At 45.5% G+C, this 24,756-nt stretch overlaps 1 protein-coding gene across 3 annotated transcripts in view; it reads right to left on the bottom strand.

Moving 5' to 3' along the window:
- The window catches only part of RNF128 (ring finger protein 128), a 54,616-nt gene that overhangs the window by 9,469 nt on the left and 20,391 nt on the right, over nt 1-24,756 (bottom strand). For all 3 annotated transcript variants that reach the window (XM_060681663.2, XM_060681662.2, XM_060681664.2), the window contains exons 2-3: nt 6,025-6,272; nt 1,402-1,473 (exon numbers count right to left, since the gene is read on the bottom strand). In XM_060681663.2, the coding sequence (XP_060537646.2) occupies nt 1,402-1,473; nt 6,025-6,272 (320 nt within the window). The remainder of the gene's footprint in view (nt 1-1,401; nt 1,474-6,024; nt 6,273-24,756) is intronic.

The raw sequence follows: 24,756 nt of genomic DNA, 5'->3' as shown, positions 1-24,756 counted from the left end.
TCATGTGACGACGTGAGTTTATGACACACCCGTTCTACAACAACAATCTAGGCGAGATGGGTCACATACCAGTCAAATCAATAAATAGACCCGATGTTTTTATTTGGGTCTGCCTCTGGAACTGCCCTCCCGTTTTAAAATTAAAAAGATAAACCTGGAGCCACAATATAACCTTTTATTTATTTATTTTTGGCTCCCGGAAATTAACCGGGCGTAATTCGTCGAACGAGTCACCACCTCCTGAACAAACTTCGACCAAACCGTTGTTTAAAATCAACCCTCCGAATCAGGTTCTCTCTCTCTCTCTTTTCACACCGACTTGTGTTCAAACTCCTCTTCCTTGCTGTAAGGAACTCAGGTGGGAGAGTCAAACTGGCCCTGCGTAACAGGCGACATTGAGACATTATAGGACTGTGATGGCGCACCTATGACACGCGTGGCTCTTCCGGGTTTCTGGTGCGCATGCGCGCACGACGATCAGCTGACCTTTTTTGTGTGCAGTAGTGCTGGAAACTAGAAGAGCTGGTCGTCCGTTTTCCTGTGTGAGCATCCACCCCTGCCAGCTGATTGTTGTATGCGCATGCACATCAGAAACCTGGAAGAATAGCTGGCTGAAACCGGAAGTTCAGTAGTTGAAACCGGAAGTTCATTTTCAGGGGTGGGGGTGGGCGCATGTACCCTGAGCAGCTCCTCTTCTGGGTTGTGGCCCAGGCGTGCAAGCATGCCCTTTTTGGCACTTGGTGCCGAAAAGTGTACCATCACTAAGTAGTGGCGTGATGGCGAACTGGTGGCACAGGGAGCCATATCGGCGGGCACGTGAGCTCAGATCTGGCGCACATGCGGGTACCGGCCCGCTGATTTTTGGGCCTTCTGGGCCCACCGGAAGTAGGGAAACAGACTGTTTCCTGCCTCTGGAGGGCGTCCGGGCAGGTGGGGAAGGCTGCTTTTGCCCTCCTCCTAGAAAGGCTCTGGAGCCTGGGGAGGGCGAAAAATGGGCCTACCGGGCCACCGTGTGCCAAAGCAGGGGGTCGCGCACGCATACACGGGGAGTGGGGCGCATAGAATTACAGGTGTGGGCACATATGTGCGCGACACTCCCTGCTCCCCCCGCTTTTGGCACACGATGGCAAAAAGGTTCACCATCATTGCAGTAGTGGGCTTCACTTACCTTTGCTACCAGTTCGCAAACGTGAGCGCATGCATAGAGCGTCCATGATGACAGAACCGGTCGAAATCCACCCCTGCCATCATAGGACATTTAAAACCAACGAACTAGGGAGATAGTTATTTTCTGGAACAGTAAGAAGAGGAGGCTGGGCAGGCGCCTTTTTTTTTTTTAGACCGGTGCAACCTGCACGGAAAGAGGATGAATCCGTTTCCTTGTTCTTTTGTGTGCCGTACCTCGTCTCCCTGTTTTAACGTGCGCAGCTGCAGCTGTCCAATCGCTTTCCTGGCGTCCGCTTTCAGCCGTCTCTGTAATAGACAAGCAGTGTGTCAGTGCAGAACTGGTTCTCCTGTCCAATGTTTAGATATGCTACACAATGAACAATGGGGGAGGGTGTTTCTTTTGGAGAGATGGAGCAAACCTACCTAGGAGAATTACCCAGGGCCTAATTATAAGTCAAGAGTCTGCAAGTATGTGGTTTGAAGTGTTTACTTGGCACGTACAAAAATATTACCTAGTTTATTCAGAGGGGTTTGTAGCCAAACGGGAAACATTCCAGTGGAAATTCCCACATGCCAATTGAATTGTTTTCAGGTGACTGTTTTAAGGTGAAAACAAGGTGAAAAAATGGCTTGCCTGAACTTGCTTCACGCTCTCCCAAGCTCCTTTCTATAGAATAACAGAGTTGGAAGGGACCTTGGAGGTCTTCTAGTCCAACCCTCTGCTTAGGCAGGAAACCCTACACCACTTCAGACAAATGGTTATCCAATCTCTTCTTGAAAACTTCCATTCTTGGAGCATTCACAACTTCTGGAGGCAAGTTGTTCCATGGATTAATTGTTCTAACTGTCAGGAAATTTCTTCTTAGTTCTCAGTTGCTTCTCTCCTTGATGAGTTTCCACCCATTGCTTCTTGTCCTAACCCTCAGGTGCTTTGGAGAATAGCTTGACTCCCTCTTCTTTGGGGCAGCCCCTGAGACACTGAAACACTGCTATCATGTCTTCTCTGGTCCTTCTTTTCATCAAACTAGATGAGAATATGGACTACCCAGAACAGGAATGGAAAAATGGAAAGAAGCTCATTTCAGATGCGGTTCTGCAAATTTCTGCTATGTTTCAGCCAAAGCATACATCGCTTTGAACTGGCCTCTGCCAATTTTTTTTTCCTGTAGAAATGAAAACAATGCATATACCTTGTCTCCCCCAAAATAAGACATCCCCTGATAATAAGCCCAATCGGGCTTTTGAGCGCATGGCAATAAAGCCAAGCTCTTATTTCAGGGTTCAAAAAAAAAAAAATAAGACAGTCTTATTTTCGGGGAAACACAGTATATATGCATATATAAAATGAATATATATAAGAATGCATATATTTATTTTTTTTAATTTTAATTTTTGATTTATATGCCGCCCTTCTCCGGAGACTCAGGGCGGCTTACAAGGTGTTAAGCAGTAGCCTTCATACTTTTGTATATTTTATACAAAGTCAGCTTATTGCCCCCACAAACTGGGTCCTCATTTTACCTATCTTAGAAAGGAAGGCTGAGTCAACCTTGAGCCTGGTGAGAATTGAACTCGCAGTAATTGCAGGCAGCTGGAAGCTAAATACTACCTTTTAACAGTAGCATTAGTCTGCTGCGCCACTCAGGCTCTATAATATAGTTTGTGTGTGTGTGTATGTGTATGTATATCTACCCTCAAAATGACACTATAGGGCTCTGCACACCAGAACAACAGGACGCAAGGAGTTTTTCCCCGAATGCCATCACTCTGCTAAACAACTAATTCCCACAACACTGTCAAATTAACTACTAAGACTGTATTACTATTCTTCTTCTCATCCTTACTAGTGCCTACCTCTTCCCACTTGTGGCTGTATCCATGTTGCTTGTATCTTTACAACTTACATTGTTTTGATTGTTTCCTAGTATGATTTGATTGCTTATTAATATCCTATGACTATCACTAAGTGTTATATCTTATGATTCCTGACAAATATATTTTATTTTTTCTTTATGTACACTGAGAGCAGATGCACCAAAGACAAATTCCTTATGTGTCCAATCACACTTGGCCAATAAAGAATTCTATCCTATCCTATCCTATCTCCTGTATGTATGTATGTATGTATGTATGTATGTATGTATGTATGTATGTATGTATGTATTTCTCTTTAGCCTGGTTCTTCCTATGTAAACCAAGATTTTTATGCAGCCCTAGTTCAGTGAAATCCCAATCAACTAGGCCTACGAAAAGAAAAAACAAATATAGATAGATAGATAGATAGATAGATAGATAGATAGATAGATAGATAGATAGATGGATGGATGGATGGATGGATGGATGGATGGATGGATGGATGGATGGATAGGTGGGTGGGTGGGTAGGTAGCTATGTAGATAGATACGTATAAATATATTTCTATATCCATCCATCCATCCATCTAAAAAAACCAACTCTAATCTGGCTACAAGTAGTTCATTTTTTCTTGCAGGCATGACGGAGATAGTAGTAAAGCTATATTCTCTGTTTTTAATCTTATTGATGAGTGCCAACTACTGTGGATACGGTTTGAAAAATCTCCTCCGTCTTTGATTGCTTTGACAGCCAACTGCAGTGATATCAGAAGCTTTTCACCAAACAGTCATCCAGTGGCACGCATTAGATTAAACCGTCATAGATATTTAATGATCTCGAAAGATTCACATCCTTTTATGAGGCTGTAAATACAGATGAGCTAGCACGCATTCATTCCGCGCCGAGGCAAACTCATTAAGCCTCGGCAAATTAATTTTAGTTTGGATAGGAGAGGCAAGCGAAAGGTTGTAATTATACACTGGAAGAATCTGAAGTGCTTCTAACAAAGGGAGCCTCCAAGGTGGTAAGCCAGCTACGCACGGAAAATCTATAAAGGAGAACACACCAGTTTTGCTTCAAGGGTTTTGGAGGTGATAAGTCTTGGCAGACTCTTAAATGATGTTGCTTGAGCTATTTAAAAAATCCATAAAAGTATTCCAAGAATTTATTTACCGACCTTGGAAAACAGCTGTTCACTAAAAGCTGAAATTATGCAGAAAAGTGTATCTTTTTGAGTTATTGACTGGCTGGGACAAGACTATTTCCAACTAGAATCCAGACTGCCCCATTAAAAAAAAAAAGAAGAAAAAAGAATTCAGACGCAATAGAAATTCCACAAATTCCTTCCAAATCAAGAAATGCATTATATTATTAAGTTATGTCTCCGGATATATGCTAATACCTTGGAGGTCTCTACTTTGCATGGAGGCTCGTTCAATTTCATTGTACACATGTTGTGCATTGACAATAAATAATTGAATTTGAATTTGATGAGTTTGTCGGAGGGGTGGTTTAAGAACTGATAATTTTTGACAGGCCTTTATGAAGCTTAAAAGGGACGTGGTGGCTCGGTGGCTAAGAGGCTGAGCTTGTCGACTGAAAGGTTGGCAGTGCAGCGGTTCGAATCCCTAGTGCCGCGTAACGGGGTGAGCTCCCGTGACTTGTCCCAGCTTCTGCCAACCTAGCAGTTCGAAAGCACGTAAAAAATGCAAGTCTCGGCGTTTCTTGCCTGCCTGTGCTGGACAAGTTAAACACGAATGAAAGCTTGGATTTAACTCAGTTTAATAACAGCTACACAACAGCTCTTCAGCAAACACCGGATCTCTAAGTAAGAATAAAGTTGGAGCTGAGAGCGTCTGCCACTCAGCTCTCTTTTATAGGTCCTCCTGCCGGCGTCTCCTTCATCATCATCAGCTGTTATGCGAAACCTGCAGTTTCTTTAAATCTGCGGAGCACTGCATGGGATGCGGGCTTATGACATCATCGGTCTGCACCTGCCTCTTCCACGCTGCAGCATCCTCAGCTCAGATTTATTACTTATTAATTCAATTTGTATGCCACCCCTCTCCGAAGACTCAGGGCGGCTAAGATAAGGGATTCCTGCCTCCAGCAGCCCACAGTCAGTTTTACCGAGCCCCATTAATCCCCATTAATCCCACCACCTACATCTCTGCATCTATCGCCCCATCCCTACCGCTGTCACCAACACCCGTGCCCATTATTATGGTAGAAACACTGTTTGGCTAGCTGGCGTTGCCCCTCCCATTCGGTAAGGTGTCGAGGAAGGCTGACTCTCGACAGCAAGCAGAAAAATAGGGATCCCCTTTGGTGGGAAGGGAACAGCGTTCCGTGCGCCTTTGGCGTTTAGTCATGCCGTCCACATGACCACAGAGACGTCTTCGGACAGCGCTGGCTCTTCCGGCTTTGAAACGGAGATGAGCACCATCCCCTAGAGTCGGGAACGACTAGCACATTTATTTATTTATTTTATTTATTATTAAATTTATATCCCGCCCTTCTCCCCGAAGGGACTCAGGGCGGTGAACAGCCGAGAATTAAAATAACATACAATATAAAAGTTAAAATAATTAAAAATAAATTAAACGGCCGCCCCAATTTAAAACCCCTAGCAATACAATTAAAAAACTATGTGCAAGGGGAACTTTTACCTTTACTATGAAGCATAATTGTTCAAAACTCTGCCCACAACTTGAAGTTCGACCCTGACAGGGCTGAAAGTTGGCTCAGCCTACCATCCTTCCGTGGTCAGTAAAATGAGGACCCAGATTGTTGTGGAGGGGCAATATGCCGACAATATAAACCTCTCAGTGTGCGCTGGGGCAGCATATAAGTCTAAATGCTATTGCTAAATCCCAGAGAAGGAAGAATGGCTTATAAGAGAAGGAAGCCAATCACTGAAAAAAAACCAAAAGCCGGATTGGCAACAGGTGGTACAAAACAAAGAGGAAAGGGGGTGTGGGGGGGGGAGAGAGAGAAACTCACCTGTCTCCTGTTCTGGGCCCTCGCAACCCGAAGCCTTCTAGCGGAATAAAATATGAAGTATCCCACCGTGGCAGCCGTGACGATGAAGAAGGACACCGAGACGAAGAAAATGGAGTAATTATTCATCCACGACCCGTGCTTTTTGCCTACTTCGATAGCCATGGTGACCTGGTAGCCCCTTTCGATCTTTTGAAGGATTTCTCGGCCTTTGGCGTAGCTGATCATGATGGCCACGGTGTTTCCCGTACCTGCACGAGGGAAAGGTTGATATATATAGGTTGTCATTGCAAATGTGACTGCTGAGGTTTGAGGAGTCGGCAATGCTGTTTGTGGGGGTCCTCCACAGGGTGGATTTGATTTAAATCAAGTTGATTTAAATCACAATTTAAATCATGATTTAAATCACTAGTAAAAAGACTTGATTTAAATCGAGTCAATTTAAATCCTAATTTTTAAAGAGCAACTGTCATCTCTGCTCCTCCTTTGACCCACTGTTGACTCACCGATAGTCCCAGTGTTGCAGAATATACAGCCTCCTGCTACGTAACTAAGCTCCATTTCATGCTGAATAAACTAAATTATTTATGTATCTTAAATAGAAAACTATCTTACGATAGATTTTTACCCCAAAAGTTTTTTATTAAAATAAATTCAATAAAAATCAAAAAAATCCAATTTAAATTAAAAAAAATCCAATTTAAATAAAAAAAATCTGACTTTTTTGATTTTTTTTAAAAAAATCATTGATTTTTATCCACCCTGGTCCTCCGAGCCTGGTGGTTTTCTTGCAGGCGTTTCATGACCCAAGTAGATAACATCATCTGTGCTAGAACCCCGGTCTCTCCTAACACTGATGATGTTACCTAGTGGGGCAATGAAACGTCTGCAAGAAAAACCACCAAGCTCAGAGATCACCAGCCTCTCTCCTCCTCTTCTTTCTCCTCTACTCCACAAACCTCCATTCTCTTCTAGCACTGATGAGGTTACCTAGTTGGGTAACAAAATGCCTTCAAGAAAATCACCAAGCCAAGAGTGCACCAAGGACCCCATGGTCATTGTCCTCCTCCCCCTTCCCCCCTTCTTCCCATCCTCCTCCCTCTCCTTTCCTCCTCTTCTCCGTAAACCCCATTTTGCAAACAAAATGTCTGCAAGAAAATTACCAAGCTCAGAGAGCAGCAGGGACCCCACAGCCCTCCTCCTTCTCCTCCATTCCACAACCCCTCCACATTCCTTTCTAGCACTGATGATGTTACCTAGTTGGGTAACAAAATGTCTACAAGAAAACCGCCGAGCTCAAGAGACCAGCAGTCCCTCTCCTCCTCCTCCTCTTCTCCTCTACTCCGCAAACCTCCATTCTCCTCTAGCACTGATGATGTTACCTAGTTGGGTTACAAAATGTCTGCTAGAGAACCACCGAGCTAAAGAGAGCACCGAGGACCCCACAGTTCAACTCTGAGCTACAAACAGTCTCTTCTATAGACCACCTGCTATTTATTTATTGGGTTTACATAACTGTTCATCTCCCAAACATTGACTTCACCCGCTCGACAGTCCCAATTAACAGCCATTTATTTTATTTATTTTATTTATTTATTTATTAGATTTTTATACCGCCCCCTCTCCCGAAGGACTCGGGGCGGTGCACAGCCAAAGTTAAAAACATACAATATAAACAATTAAAATACGTTTAAAACAGAATTAAATCTAAAATGGCTCCCCAATTTAAAATGCCTTACCCATACCCCTATAAAAAGACGAATTTAAAATTTAAAAATTTAAAATTTCCACATTTAAAAAGGGGGAAGATTTAGGCCAGGCCAGCTTGATAAAATAGAAAAGTCTTAAGTGCGCGACGGAAGGTGCGCAGATCCGGGATCCTACGTATCTCCGGGGGGAGCTCGTTCCAAATCGTAGGTGCCCCCACAGAGAAGGCTCTCCCCCTAGGGGCCGACAGCCGACATTGTTTGGCCGACGGCACCCGGAGGAGCCCCTCTCTATGGGAGCGTACTGGCCGGTGGGAGGCTATTGGTGGTAGCAGGCGGTCCCGTAAATAACCAGGTCCTGAGCCATGGAGCGCTTTAAAGGTGATAACCAGAACCTTGAAGCGCACTCGGAAGACCACCGGGAGCCAGTGCAGCTCGCGCAGGAGAGGTGTCACATGGGAACTCCATGTCGCTCCCATCACCACCCGCGCGGCCGCACTCTGCGCCAGTTGGAGCCTCCGAGTGCACCTCAAGGGGAGCCCCATGTAGAGAGCATTGCAGTAATCCAGACGAGAAGTAACGAGGGCATGAGTGACTGTGTGTAGGGAGTCCCGATCTAGATAGGGACGCAACTGGCGGATCAGGCGAACCTGATGAAAAATCCTCCCGGACACGGCCGTCACATGCTCTTCTAACGACAGCCGTGAATCCAGGAGGACGCCCAAGTTGCGAGCCCTATCCGTGGGGGCCAATGATTCGCCCCCAATAGTCAGCGATGGCATTAGCTGACTATATCGGGACGTCGGAAACCACAGCCACTCGGTCTTGGATGGGTTGAGCCTGAGCCTGTTCCTCCCCATCCAGATCCGTACGGCCTCCAGGCACTGGGACATCACTTCAAGGGCATCGTTGGGGTGATCCGGGGTGGAGATGTACAGCTGGGTGTCGTCAGCGTACTGATGGTACTCCACCCCAAAACCACGGATGATCTCGCCCAGCGGCTTTACATAAATGTTGAACAAAAGGGGCGAGAGGACCGATCCCTGCGGCACCCCACATATGAGGGGCCTCGGGGTCGACCTCTGCCCCCCTGTCAACACAGACTGCGACCGGTCGGAGAGAAAGGAGGAGAACCACCTTAGTACGGTGCCTCCCACCCCCAACTCTTCCAACCGGTGCAGCATGATACCATGGTCGATGGTATCAAAAGCCGCTGAGAGATCTAACAGGACCAGGACAGAGGAACAGCCCCTGTCCCGAGCCCTCCAGAGATCATCAACCAACGCGACCAATGCCGTTTCCGTGCTGTATCCAGGCCTGAAACCCGACTGGAACGGATCCAGATACGACGCTTCATCCAGGTACTGGGGAAGCTGTCCCGCAACCACACTCTCAACAACCTTCGCCACAAAACGAAGGTTGGAGACTGGACGATAATTAGCCAATATTGCCGGGTCCAGGGAAGGCTTCTTGAGGAGGGGCCTCACCACCGCCTCCTTAAGGGCGGCGGGGAAGACACCCTCACCCAATGAAGCATTTATAATCCCCTGGAGCCAGCCTCGCGTCACCTCCCGGGAAGCCAGCACTAACCAGGAGGGACACGGGTCCAACAAACATGTGGTCGCGTTCAATCTACCCAGAATCCTGTCCACGTCATCTGGGGTCACAGGATCAAACTCATCCCAGATAACAGTCTCAAGACCTGCCTCCGTCACTCTCGCTGGATCTACCCAGTCAGAGTCCAGACCTTCCCGAATCTGAGTGATTTTGTCATACAGATACTGAACAAAGTCCTCGGCTCTTCCCTCCAAGGGGTCCTCCCGCGCTTCCTGGTGGAGCAGGGAGCGGGTCACCCTAAACAGGGCGGCCGGGCGATTATCTGATGACGCAATAAGAGCAGCAAAATGCGTACATTTTGCTGCTTTTATCGCCACTAGGTAAGTCCTAATATGGGATCTAACCAGTGTCCGGTCCGATTCAGAAAGACTAGCTCTCCAACTACTCTCTAGGCGTCTTTTCCGGTGCTTCATCTCCCTCAGCTCCTCGGTAAACCAAGGAGCAAGGCGAGATCCGCGCCGGGTCAGAGGCCGCAAAGGCACGACTCGATCCAGGGCCCCAGCGGCCGCCCTATCCCAGGCGGCCACTAGGTCTCCAGTCGAGGCGTGAGCCAGAACCTCAGGAATTGGCCCAAGCTCCGTCTGGAACCTATCAGGTTCCATCAGGCGCCTGGGGCGGTACCATCTTATCGGTTCCGCCTCCCTGCAGCGGGGTGCCGCGGTACGAAGGTCAAGGCGAAGGAGAGAGTGATCCGACCATGACAAGGGCTCGATGACTACATCCCCTATCTCAAGATCACTCAACCACTGTCCAGAGACAAAAAGCAAGTCCAGTGTGTTTCCCCCAGTGTGCGTAGGGCCATGAATTAGTTGGGTCAGATCCATGGCCGTCATGGAAGCCATGAACTCCTGAGCCACCTCAGACGTCTCGCCCACGGACGGCAGGTTGAAATCCCCCATGACCATAAGTCTGGGGGTATCAACCGCCACCGCAGCAATAACGTTGAGTAGCTCAGGCAGGGTTGCTGCCACGCGGCAGGGAGCCAGGTACGTGATCAGCAAGCCCATCTGAACCCCATGGCCCCACTTCACAAGGAGGGACTCACAACCAGCTCTCTGAGGTACAGTGGTCTCCCTGGGCCTAAGGCCTTCTCTAATAATAACCGCTACTCCCCCGCCCCTCCCTTGTGACCTCGGCTGATGGAATGCGCGGAAGCCTGGTGGGCACATTTCTACCAGAGGGACCCCTCCCTCCGGGCCCAACCAGGTCTCCGTAATACCCGCCAGGTCCGCTCCCCCCTCCTGAACAAGATCACAGATGAGGGGGGCTTTATTTACTATGGACCTGGCGTTGCACAACATCAGACGAAGGCCCGGGCCGTGAGGATCTGTGCAACCTGGCAAACGGGTGGAGCCTTGGGGGCCGGAGCACCCTACCGCTTGGAGACAGCGGGTGCGTGCTCCCTTAACATGATATGGCCCCCTGCTCCCGCCATATCTACCCCTCCCACTCACAGTACTGATGGTAAAAACACAGTCCGAACAAGCTCGACCCCCTCCATTGCCCCCGGGTCCCCCACCCGCCCCGCCGCGTGTCGTGGCCGGGCCCGACCCTCCCCTTGGTGGGTTATCCCCCAAACCCACGCCCCTAATTCCAATACCACCCCCCTCCCCCCTCCCCAAACCCCTTAAAAGATTAGACATAGACAATTTTAAAAAACCCCGCAACCCCCTCTTTGCGACATGCCACCTCTCGGGGTTCCAAAGCCCGTCATCGAGGTAGGCCCTCGATAGAGTGGAGGGCCAAGCCTGCGAGAGGGGGGAGTCTCGCAGACCAAGAAGCTCCGCTGCTGAGTACAGTTTGGTCATAGTGGCTCGCCATGACCATATCCTAAGGGTCCTAAAAGGACAGGGAAGAAGGTAGGGAAATGGGGAATCTCACACATAATTCACAGGACCAAGTCCACTGTCCCCTCACAACAGAGGACACAGTCACATTCCACAACGACCACAATCCAAGGGGGAAAATCGATCCAACCACCCTCTCACGGTGATTAGGTCAGCTGGTCCGCCCCCATTTGTGGTGAAGTGGCAGCAATAGAGTCAGTACATCCAGTGTCCAGGGATCAGGTCCAAAAAACCGCCCTCTCACGGCAGTTGGTCCGATGGTCGGGTCCCCACCGCTGGTAAAGTGCTTATGTGTGAATACATCCCGATTCAGCCCTCAGGAGGCCCCAACACCAGGCCACCCTCTCACGGTGGCCAACTGGTGTCCAGCCCCCTTAGCCGAAGGGATGCAGCTATGGACCGACCTCCAATTTTCCATAGCCCTCTCCACAGTCAGGGGGTTCAGCTGGTAGTGAGAACATAGCGGAAGTGAGTCCCACCGGCTAAAGTTGGTCCCCGTGGGCCCGGTCTTAAAAGGGAGCGCTGGGAGAGACAAATGAGGCGGAAGTGGGGCAGTTGTTTCAAGTCCCCAACCTTTTATGAAGCCTGCTTGCAGGAGGAACCCAAAGAATGGTCCCAAGTGAAGTTTTTGGATTTTTGTTTAACTGCCACCGCTTAAGATGAGGAAGGAAGTCCATCTTCCAGGTGTGGGCCTCGGTGTCTCCTGGCTCAACACTCCGATGTGGACGTTCATGCTGGCCAATTAAAACTCTAGCTACGACAAACAGATTCGAACAGAAGCACTGTAGTAATAGAAAATACCCCAAAGAAGCACAGCATATAAGGAGCTGTGTTCATAGCGTTTATTTATTTACTTTTATCCCACTTCATTGTTCTTGCAAATAAGGCGGTGAACATACGCAGCACAATTTCCTCCTCCTGTTTTTCCCAAGCAACAACCCTGTGAGGTAGGTTGGGCTAAAGGAGACTGGCCCAGTTGGCTTTCATGCCTAAGGCGGGAGTAGAACTCGCTGCCTCTTAGTGGCTTTTATGCCTAAAGTGGGACTACAACTCACAATCTCCTGGTAATTGGCCCAAAGTCACCCAGCAATCTTTCATGCCTAAGGTGGGACTAGAATTCACAATCTCCTGGTAATTGGCACAAAGTCACCCAGCTGGCTTTTATACCTAAAGTGGGACTAGAACTCACAATCTCCTGGTGATTGGCCCAAAGTCACCCAGCAATCTTTCATGCCTAAGGTGGGACTAGAATTCACAATCTCCTGGTAATTGGCACAAAGTCACCCAGCTGGCTTTTATGCCTAAAGTGGGACTAGAACTCACAATCTCCTGGTGATTGGCCCAAAGTCACCCAGCAATCTTTCATGCCTAAGGTGGGACTAGAATTCACAATCTCCTGGTAATTGGCACAAAGTCACCCAGCTGGCTTTTATGCCTAAGGTGGAACTAGAACTCACAATCTCCTGGTGATTGGCCCAAAGTTATCCAGCTGGCTTTTGTGCCTACGCCAGGACTAGAATTCACCATCTCCCACTTTCTAGCCTGGTGCCTTTAACCATTAGACCAAACTGTCCCTCTGCTCTTATTAAGTGCTGTGATTTAAGGAGTGGAGATGGGAAGAGTCAAGAGGAATACAGCAGTCACTTGTCATCATCGGAACGCTGCTTACATTGGCACTTCGAAGTTTAGCAACTATTCTGGTTTTTGTTATTCTGGTTTGGTTCTTTTGCGTTGCGGTTGTTATTGTTGCTCGTAATTTGCTTCCCAAGAACTCTACGGACTCACGAGTGGAAAATACAAGTTAATGGAATGTAAAAAGAAATACCGCCAACCAAAGTCTGACTTTCTCATTTCCTGTCCAACCCAAAAAAGGTGAAGGTGTCCTTTGTACCTGGCTGGCCGACGAGGACATTTTAAGAGAAACAACAGGGTGTGGTGGTGGTGGTGGGGGGGGGTGTATGAGGTGCAATTCCTCCCTGTCCAGCCCATCTTGCCAGGGCTGCATTTCAGCACAAGATGCAACTTGCACTATCTATCTCTCTGTTTTGTTCCCAGTCGGCGGACGGGAAGGTGGAGTCCACAAGACTGTTTTACACGTTTGCCAGAATTAGAATTTCTCATTACAACATCAAGGATCCGTGGGTTGGGTTTATTGACTAACAGATGAACAGAGTTGGAAGGGACCTTATAGGTCATCTAGTCCAACCCCCTGCTCAAGCAGGAGAACCTACACCATTTCTGACAGATGGCAGTTCAATCTTTTCTTGAAAGTCTCAAGTGATGAAGCTCCCATAATTTGTGAAGGCAACTTCTGTTCCATTGGTTGATGGTTCTCACTGTCAGGGAAATTCTCCTTATTTCCAGGTTGAATCTCTCTTTGGTCAGTTTCAATCCATTATTCCTTGTCTGGCCTTCGGGTGCCTTGGAAAATAGCTTGACCCCCTCCTCTCTATGGCAGCCCCTCAAATATTGGAAGACGGCTATCCTGTCTCCCCTGGTCCTTCTCTTCACTAGACTAGCCAGGCCCAGTTCCTGCAACTGTTCCATCGTATGTTTTATCCTCCAGTCCCCTCATCATCTTTGTTGCTCCTCTCTGCACTCTTTCTAGAGTCTCAACGTCTTTTTTTTATAGTGTCCAATCTTTTCTTGAAAGCCTCCAGTGATGAAGCTCCCACAACTTCTGAAGGCAACTTCTGTTCCATCGATAGATTGCTCTCATTCTCAGAAAATTCCTCTTTATTTCCAGGTTGAATCTCTCCTTGATCAGTTTCCATCCATTGTTCCTTGTCCGGCCTTCAGGTACCTTGAAAAATAGCTTGACCCCCTCCTCTCTGTGGCAGCCCCTCAAATATTGGAAGACGGCTATCCTGTCTCCCCTGGTCCTTCTCTTCACTAGACTAGCCAGGCCCAGTTCCTGCAACCGTTCAACCAACCATTCTTCAGAACCAAAGAAGCTTCTTGGATGAAAAGCAAAATGTTTTCAAGAAAAGAAAAAAAAACAAAACCCAAAAGTCCAGTTGCCTTTTGGAAAACCAATCTTTGGAACAATCCTGAACTTATATAAAAGTTCACGTATAAAAGCCATAGTATAAAAATATTCAGTGGTTTAAATTAAAGGGCTGTAACTTCCGTATTCCAGGGAGATTTGGATTTTCCAAGGCAATCTTGTTGGTTGAGAGAATAACAACAGAGTTGGGAAGGGACCTTGGAGGTCTTCTAGTCCAACCCCATGCTCAGGTAGGAAACCCTGTAGCCACGTCAGACAAAGGTTGTCCAATCTCTTCTTTAGAGGATCACATACCATCCGAGTACGCTTGGTCCTTGATTTACAACCATTCATTTCGTGACCAGCATTGGAAAAAGTCACTCGTTACACCTTTCTCACACTTACGACTTACGATCCCCTCGGTCACGTGATCAAAATTTAGATGCTTGGCAGCTGACTCATCTTTACGACGGTTGCAGTGTCCTAGGGTTACGTGATCCCTTTTTGTGACCTTCTGACAAAGTCAACGGGGAAAACAGATTCACCTCATGTGTTACTAACCTAACAGCTGCAGTGACTTGTTTAACGACCGTGGCAAGAAAGGACGTAAAATGGGGGCAAAACTCACTAATAAATGTCTCACTTGGCAGCAGAAATTTTGGGCTCAATTTTGGTCGTGAGTCAGGGACTACCTGTAATCGCTACTTTCCATTTTATGCCTCTAAGGAATTTGGCCTCCCTTATAACTGGGGCAGAATAATTTAGATAATAGGAGCAGGAATAACCTGTTTGATCTGTAAAGTGTTTCTAGAATAGAATTTGTAATACCCGCTACCAATTTTGCAATCTAGCTACACTTAAAATTAATGCAATCTCTTTCTGGGAACATTTAATCACAAGTGTGCCAGTTTGTGCTGTGGCACGGATTATCACCGCTGGTGCCAGGCTTAAAATAGATTCCAACTCGCCTTATCTTAATAAGGGACGGGCAAATTAATTTCGCACTATCTTGAAAGTGTTTCGTCACAAATGGGCAGGGATTATTCAGTCGATTCTGGCTTCTCTTTTATATTCCGTATCAGATGAAAAGCCAATGACTCCGCAGACAGATGTTTTTAGAAATATGAGGGGCTCCCTGGCCGCTTTCTTTTTCTCCATTAACATTTTTTTATTGAGTTATAAAGGTAAAAGGCAAAGGTTCCCCTTGCACATATGTTTTAGCTGTTCCCAACTCTAGGGGGAGGTGCTCATCTCCGTTTCAAAGCCGAAGAGCCAGCACTGTCCGAAGACGTCTCCGTGGTCATGTGGCCGGCATGACTCAATGCCAAAGGCGCACGGAACGCTGTTCCCTTCCCACCAAAAATGGTCCCTATTTTTCTATTTGCATTTTTTACCTGCTTTTGAACTGCTAGGTTGGCAGAAGCTGGGACAAGGAACGGGAGCTCACCCGTTACACGGCGCTAGGGATTCGAACCGCTGAACTGCCGACCTTTTCGATCGACAAGCTCAGTGTCTTAGCCACCGCGTCCCTTATTGAGTTATAAAGTAATGTAAAATGCAAAATACAAAGTAAATAGGAAAGCAGTGGGGGGAAAAGGGGAAGGAGAGGTGAGGGGAAAGGAGAGGGGAAAAAAGAAGCATTGATTTCTGACTCTGTTACAGTAAAATAAGGCATTAACATCCAATCACAACTTTTTGCTTTTACAGAATAATACGAACAAGCCATTTCTATTTGAGCTTGAATGCTTTCTTGCAGATGTTTCATTACCAAGATAGGTAACATTATCAGTGCTAGAAGGGAGTGGGGTTTGTTGAATGGAAGAGGAGGAGGAGGAGGAGGAGGAGGAGGAGGAGGAGGAGGACCACCGTGGGGTCCTTGGTGCTGTCTGAGCTTGTCTATTTTCTTGCAGACGTTTCATTACCAAGCTAGGTAACATCATCAGTGCTATCATGTGTCTCCCTTCAACTACTCATCAAAATTATAAGCAAGAAGCTCTGATCTATTTCAATGGGAACGGATCCTTTCGGCAGTATTCTAAAAACATGTTCACAACAAGTATCAACTCATCCATCTTCGGGACAAGACGGCAGCTTTCTCTGTCTCATTCAAGGAACTGGATTGTTGGCCAAAATCATGCAACGGGAGCAGAAGCATCCGCACAACAGCATGTGACCCTGGCAAACGATGCGGTTGTTTCCCCACTGAAACCAAAGCATTGTATTGTCGGGGTAACTCGATGGTTGACTGGTTCAAAGGAAGGATTGTGTTCATGATTCCCATTTATACCCACTAAGTTTCTTCAAGACTCATTAAAAGGACAGGATATTGCCAATACAGCCTTCCTATGCGGAGAGAAAAAAACAAAGATTTGGTCTAATCGCCGCTTTTTATTTCAATTTTTTTCCCCAACGGCCAAACTTAGTAGATCCTAGAAATAGAATAGAATATAGAATATAGAACAGAATATAGATTATAGAATAGAAAATAATTAAGGAATAGGAATAAGAATAGAATAGAATAAATATTGGAATGAAGAATAGAATAGAATAGAATAGAATAGAATAGAACAGAACAGAACAGAACAGATATAGGAGAAAATAGAATAAATATAGAATAGAATAGAATAGAATAGAATAGAATAGAATAGAATAGAATAGAATAGAATAGAATAGAATAGAATAGAACAGAACAGAACAGAACGGAACAGAATAGAATATAGGAGAGAATAGAATAAATATAGAATAGATTAGAATAAATATTGGAATATAGAATAGAATTGGGGAGGATAGGATAGGATAGACTAAGAAAGTAAAAAATGGAAGGGAAGGGAAGGGAAGGGAAGAGAAGAGAATATAGGAGAGGATAGAATAAATATAGGAGAACAGAATAGAATAGAATAGAATAGAATAGAATAGAATAAGAAAGTAAAGAATGGAATGGAATGGAATAGAATAGAATAAATTTATTGAATGTACACTAATCGGCATACATTAAAGTGAAATTTCGTTGCATATAGCTCTCAAAGGGTCACTACCTCCAATATACACTCCATAATATAACAGAATACATACATACATACATACATACATACATACATACATACATACATACATAGAGATAAATCGAGTCTAGTTCAAATATAAGCATCATCAAAAGAAAAAAGGATGACAGTTTCAACCTGCTGACCTCCAAAATGTGTCGGATTTAACATACAGGTTTTTCCTGCGTTAGGCTTCAATGCACCTCCGTGGAGTTTATTTGCCAATATTGAAAGGAAAACGTCTTCGAAAGTAGCGACAACTTCTTCCTGAATTTATGGCAGGAAGAGCTGGGCAAATTTCAGGGAAAGAGAGAAGTGCTATTTTTTTTTTCCTGCTCAGATCAGTCAAAAGTAGCCTAGAACAGGATTCTCCAACTTTTGACAGCTTTAAAGACTTTTGGACTTCCAATTCCCAGAATTCCTCACCCAGCATAGCATTGTATTGCATAGCTGGCTGAGGAATTCTGGGAATTGAAGTCCAAAAGTCTTTAAAGGTGTCAAAGTTGGAGAAACGTGGCCTAGAAGACATCTCAAGCCTGCTTAGGAAACAGCCAATTCACCTACGACAGGGGTGGGCAACTGTGGCCCTTGGACAACCTGTGGACTTCAACTCCCAGAATTCCTGAGCCAGCCAAGCTGGCTCAGGAATTCTGGGAGTTGAAGTCCACAGGTTGTCCAAGGGCCACAGTTGCCCACCCCTGACCTACGATAATGGCCCAACCCCATCTGTACGGCGGAACCTTCCTTCTTGAATAAATCTTGTTATTCTTTATTTAACCATCTTCGTTAAGAAGATTGGAGGTTCGTGATTATATCCCTCCGTGGCCAAGTCGGAGATATGACAATCACACGACTCTTGCACCTTTGCTCTCTGACTTATCACTTGTGCAACTGCAGTGCAATAGATCTAAAGTCCAGGGAAGTACCTGGTACCAGCACACCCAAGGAAGTGTGCAAGTATAAAAAAAAAAAGAAAAGAAAGAAAAAAGCAGTGGATCGTGACGTTGAAGACCATAGGGGGGTTTAAGCTGCTCATATTTCTATTATGAGCTCAAACAAAAGAAGAATGATTTTTTTTTTTAAATTAGTAGAACTTATAACCCTCTTCCTGGCGAATAGATGGGGAAGAAATGGAGGTAGTGGCAGATTTTATTTTCCTGGGCTCCAAGATCACTGCAGATGGGGATTACAGCCAAAAAATTAAAAGACGCTTGCTCCTGGGGAGGAAAGCTATGGCAAATCTAGAGAGCATACTAAAAAGCAGAGACATATCACCCTGCCAACAAAAGTGCGTATAGTCAAGGCGATGGTTTTCCCAGCTGCAATGTAGGGCTGTGGAAGTTGGACCGTAAGAAAGGCTGAGCGCCAAAGAATGGAGGCCTTTGAACTCTGGTGCTGGAGAAGATTCCTGCGAGTCCCTTGGACTGCAAGGCGATCCAACCGGTCGGTCCTAGAGGAGATCAACCCTGACTGCTCTTTAGAAGGTCATCCATCCATTTCTCTCTCTCTCTCTCTCTCGTCTGTCTGTCTATCATCCGTCTATCTATCTATCTATCTATCTATCTATCTATCTATCTATCTATCTATCTATCTATCTATCTATCTATCTATCTATCTATCTATCGTATCTATCTATCCATCCATCTATCCATCCATCCATCCATCCATCCATCCATCCATCCATCCATATCTATCTATCATCTATCATATCTATCTATCCATCCATCCATCCATCCATCCATCATCTATTTATCCATCCATCATCCATCCATCCATCCATCCATCCATCCATCCATCCATCCATCTATCTATCTATCTTTCTTTCTCATCCAAGAAGCTTCTTCAGCTCCGACTGGATGGTGGGGAATGGAAGGATTGATATTCCTTGCAGAACCGCTGGTCCTTTGCATCCTTTTAGGGAAGCCATTCCCCAACATCCAGTCAGAGCTGAAGAAGCTTCTTGGAGGAGAAGCAAAACGTCTTCAAAGAAAAAAACCAGAAAGTCCAGTTGCCTCTTGACAAAAAGCACCTTTGGGACAACCTTGATCTAGGTGACCGAGAATCTCCATCGACTTTTAAACAAGCTGTTATAAATCGAGGAGTACAAGCTTAACAGAGAAACCCCTCAATCGCAGCTCCCGTTTATTCAAGCAGCTTTTCAAACGATCCCAAGTCGGCGTAGGAACTCCGTTCTGCTTTGCTGCTTTAATTCTTTCTGAAGCAAAATACCTGTTTCTCAAGGTCAGCAGAGAATGCCACCCGCTCCGAACTTTGAAACCTGCCCAAGGAAGGGTACCGTAAACTCAAAGTACCAAAGCTGATAAGATCCCCGAACTTGCTAGTTCACAAGATAAATATTTATTCTGCATCTGTTATCTTGGGCATTCTACCCCTGGAAAAAAAAAAAGTGTGATGAACATAATGCCTTTAATCATACACACTTGTCTCGTTAACGATTTTAAAGCTCCAAACTGAACGGAATATTTTAACTAGGGCTATTTCCAGACTTTATATTAGTTCATTATTCAGAAAAAAGCTAGGTGGTTGTTCTAAAACGAGGACTGTATTATCTGAAAGAATAATGTTATCTGGCTTCAAGCAGGCATTATTTCTTCCTTGCTACAGAATCCCATCTGTTTAGTGACGATTCAGAGTTACAAGGGCCCCCTATACAGGTAAATCCTTGACTTACAACCTGTAGGTTAAGTGACCTTTCAGAGTTACAAGGGCCCCTTGTAAGGTAAGTCCTTGACTTACAACCTGTGGGTTTAGGGACCTTTCAGAGTTACAAGGGCCCCCTATACAGGTAACTCCTTGATTTACAATCCGAGTCTTCTCTTTCTTTGATCTCCATTGTTAATTTATCCATTTCGGCGCATTCGAGGATTTTCTTTATTATTGTTTCTTCCGATGGTGCATTGGCCGACTTCCACATTTGCGCTAGAGTAATTCTGGCCGCCGTTAGAATATGCAATATAATATAATAGAGACTTTTTTCCATTTTTCTATCAATCATCCCTAGGAGGAACATCTCTGGTTTAAAATCTATCTTTTGGAGTGTAATCTCTTCCAACCACCCTTTAATTTTATACCAAAATTTCCTCACCTTAGGGCACATCCACCACATGTGGTTGTATGTCCCTAGTTTGTGGCCACATCTCCAACATTGGGGTGATAAATTGGGGTATTGATTTTCTGACATGGCAGGTCATTCTGGGTTTGGTGTTTCTAAAAGAAAGTACCCAGTTATTCACAAGGCATATTATTAATATTATATTATATTAGGTTTGTTCATATTTGCCGCAGAATCCTATTGCGCTGTTTATAAAGTCTGATTTCACAACACAATTGAAAGAGAGGTGAGACTGTGAAGCTGTCTAATGAAAGTTGTCACTTTATTTGAACACGAGCTGTCGGGTTTCTGTTGACCCAGCAGAGTAGCTTCATTTAGCAGAGAAACGAGTTTTAACCTTCGTGAGAACATCCTGAGGCTAGTTTTTATGATCGTTCGTCCTTGCAACTCCAGCTCAACCGACAACTTTAGCTCAACCGACAAGAAAGTCTCTGTAGGCGAAATCCCAGCAAGGATCATCTCCATCCTGATACTTAGGGAAACAATGACTCCTCCTAATTAATTAGGCATTTGATTTATATCTGCCCAGGCCTGAGTAAAACTGGCCCAGGTGTTCACAGAGAATAAACATTTATGATTTGAAAGCTTTATACGACGTTTATTCCAGGGTGGATAAATATCGATGTTTTTTTAAAAAAAAAAAAAAACCCCAAAACTGGATTTTTTTAAAAAAAATTAAGTCGGATTTTTTAATATTTTTACCAAATTTATTTTAACAAAATGCTTTTGGGAGTAAAAATCCATGTAGAGAGAGTCTTCTGTTTAAGATACATTAATAATTTGGTTTATTCGGCATGAAATGGAGCTTCGTTATGTAGCATGAGGCTTTATATATTCTGTAATATTGGGGCTGTCGACGAGTCAACGGTGGGTCAGAGGAGGAGCCGCTGAGGAACAGAAATGACAGCTGCTCTTTAAAAATTATGATTTAAATTGAGTTGATTTAAATCAAGCCTTTTTACTAGTGATTTAAATCATGGTTTAAATCATGATTTAAATTGACTTGATTTAAATCAAACCCACCCTGATTTATTCTTCATTTTCCTTTATCTCAAGGATAAATTGTAGAGAGGGGGCAGTATTCAAGGTGTTATAACCTGCAGTTTAACTTATTAATTACAGAATAACGAGAGTTGGAAGGGAGCTTGGAGGTCATCTGGTCCACCCGCCTGCTGAAGCAGGAGGCCCTATACCCGTGATGGCGAACCTGTGACACGTGTAGCCATATCAGTGGGCATGCCAGTTCAGCTTTGGTGTGCATGCCAGCTGATTTTCGGGTTTTCTGGGCCCACCAGAAGTAGGGAAACAGTCTGTTTCCTGCCTCCGGAGGGCCTAGGGGTGGGTGGGGAAGGCTGTTTTCGTCCTCCCCAGATGCATAGAGAGGAGCTGGAGCCAGGTGAGAAAGAAAAACGGGCCTACCGGACCATCGGGTTGGACTACCGGGTGCCAGGAGCAGGTTGGAGGAGGGGGGGTTGCATGTGCATGCGGAGGGCAGGGCACATAGAATTATGGGTGTGGGCACACACATGCATGAACCTCCCCTGCCCCCCTCCTGGCAAGTGATGGCAGAAAGATTAGCCATCACTGCCCTATACCATTTCAGAGAAGCGGCTGTACAGTCTCTTCTTAAAAAGTGCTAATTTAACAACTGCAGGGATTCACTTAATTGTGGCAAGAAAGGTCGTGAAACGGGCCAAAACACACTTCACAAATGTCTCACTTAGGAGCAGAAATTCTGGGCTCAATTGTATGTCATAAGTCGAGGACTACCTGTGCTTGAGAGGACTTCTTGAAAGCCTCCAGGGATGAAACACCCACAATTTCTGAAAGCGAAGGCAAGCTATTACAAGATCCTGCAACAACTACTCTTAATATCTAAAGGTTGTGTTTACTTTGTTTAATTAATTTCTATTGTTCCCCGTCTTCGACCAGTGACTCAGCGCCGTACATCATAAAAACATAAAATAATAAAGCAATTAAAATACTGAAAAAATAAGATATGGTTGCCAGGTAAAATCTTCTATTTTATTCCCAAGGATGACAACAATTAAATAACATTCAGGGAAGAGGAAAAAAACAGCTGAGTCTACATTTGCGGATAAATAAACGCGAGGGGAGAAGGGGCTAGGCCAATGATGGCTAATCTTTTTGCCATCGCGTGCCAAAAATGGGAGGAGCATGGGGGGGTCACTCACACATGTGCCCACACCCATAATTCTATGCGCCCTGCCCCCTACGCATGCACGCAGGGCTCCCCCTGCTTTTGGCACGTGATGGCACAGTGGGCTCGGCAGATTTGTTTTTCGCCCTTCCCAGGCTCCAGGGCTTTTCTAGAAGCCCAGGGAGGGTGAAAATAGCCTTCACCACCCCCCTGGAGTCCAGAAACGGCCCGTTTGCCAACTTCTGGCAAATGGGCCATTTCTGGCCTCTGGAGGGCCCCATTCCGGGGGTGTGGGGAAGGCCGTTTCCACCCTCCCTGGGATCCTAGAAAGGCTCTGGAGCCTGGGGAGAGCGAAAAACGGCCTTCACCACACTCCTCAGGCCCTCCAGAGGCAGGAAACAGCCTGTTTCCCTACTTCTGGTGGGCCCAGAAGGCCTGAAACTCAGCTGGCGAGCTGAGCTCGCATGCCCACTGATATGGCTCCATGTGCCACCTGTGGCACGCGTGCCATAAGTTCACCATCACGGGGCTAGGCACTATTTATTTCATCTGAAGCTTTTAAATTGACTTTTGGATATTACAGACGAGATGTGTTCTTCCTTTTTTAAAGTTGTTTCAAACTATAGCAAGCAGCAAAACATTGAAAATACAAAAATGCCATGAACTGAAACATTATTTCTAAGCTTGCTAAAATTTAAACGGGGAGTATTTCTTATTTTCAATGCAATAAATCTGTGTCAAAGGCTTCACCTTTTATTGGTTTCCTTGAAAGCACATCGACAGGGAAGATCTGTGAAAAGGTTATCGCTTCCTTTGCTAATAAAGTTTGAGCATGTTTCAACTGACAGTTATGATGGCATATCTTAAATAGTTTGAATTCAGGTCTGTTTTCAAGAATTCCTTTCTCATACAGGCAGCCCTTGGTTTAACAACCGTGCACAATATCACGATGGTGGGAAAAAAAACAACAACCAGCTTATGCGTGTCCTCACATTTATGACATCCCGGCGGTCATATGATCAAAATTTGGGCACTTGGCGACCGGCTGGCATTTACAATGGTTGCAGCTTCCCAGGGTCATGTGATCGCTATTTGTGACCTTCCCAGGGGGCTTTTGACAAGAAAAGTCAAAAGGAAGTAAGTTGGATTGGCTGAAAAACTCACCTCAGGTCATAAAATCGGACACAACTCACTTAGCGACCGGTCCCAATTGTGGTTGCAAATCGAGGACTACCTGTATCAATGCATTTTACCTGTCGCAGGCAAGGCTTCCCCAAGGGGAAGATTCTCCAAAGTTCTAGCCCAGAGGTGGGGAACGCTGGCCCTTTAAGGACTTGCGGACTTCAACTCCCAGAATTCCTGAGCCAGAGTGGTTGGCTCAGGAATTCTGGGAGTTGAAGTCCACAAGTCCTTAAAGGGCCAGCGTTCCCCACCTCTCTTCCAGCTGATGCTCATAAGGAACAAAATTTGGGTACTCTCATTTTTCTCGACTATATTACCACCTTTTTCAAATGCAGGAGACACCAGAAGCACACACCCAAAATTACAAATGCAATGTGTACAAATTGCACACCCAATGATGTGTATAAAAGGTATCATAATAATAATAATACCGGCTGTTTCATTTCCAGTTCCTTTTCTAATGATCCCCTTTCATTTGAGGAAATGCAGCTACAGCAGTGATTCCCGCAACTCCCAGTTCCCGTACCCAGCTCTATCCATCCTCTCCTCAAGACGTATCGGCTCAAGGACTACTAAACTATTTTAAACTCATTTCTTTTTTATTATGTACCCCTGAAAGTTCCAAGTAAGCATCATAAAAATTGACAACACGCAGGAGAGACACCGACAAAAGAAATCTAAGGGTGTGCCTGCCACGCATCTCGGGACAAAGAGCAAGAAATGCAAGAAACCAAGCAAAATGCTTAAGAACCGTAACTTGCAAACAAGAGCCAACTAGTCAGGATCAGGGATCGGTTTAACACGGACTGAACATGTAATACGAGTCAAGTCCCTTCTGTCCACACCAGTGGTTTTTTCTGTCATTTCAAGCGAACTGGCTTCTATAACTGGATCCCATGGAATTTTAGCAGGCTGGGAACAGAACAGACCAGCAAAGTTACATCACTGACTCCCACAAAATAGACTAACTAGGCCTGTTTGCTCTCACAGTCGCCCTGCATTAATCTGGGATGCACGCAGAATACGCCCAACGCTTTGCAGTTGGCAAGTCGTGAAAAGAAA

This window comes from Pantherophis guttatus, chromosome 12 (genome assembly GCF_059756535.1).
Source record: "Pantherophis guttatus breed Tessera chromosome 12, ASM5975653v1, whole genome shotgun sequence".
Taxonomy (NCBI): Eukaryota; Metazoa; Chordata; class Lepidosauria; order Squamata; family Colubridae; genus Pantherophis; species Pantherophis guttatus.
Note: the sequence above shows the minus strand (reverse complement) of the source record. Positions and strands in the feature narration are given on the sequence as shown.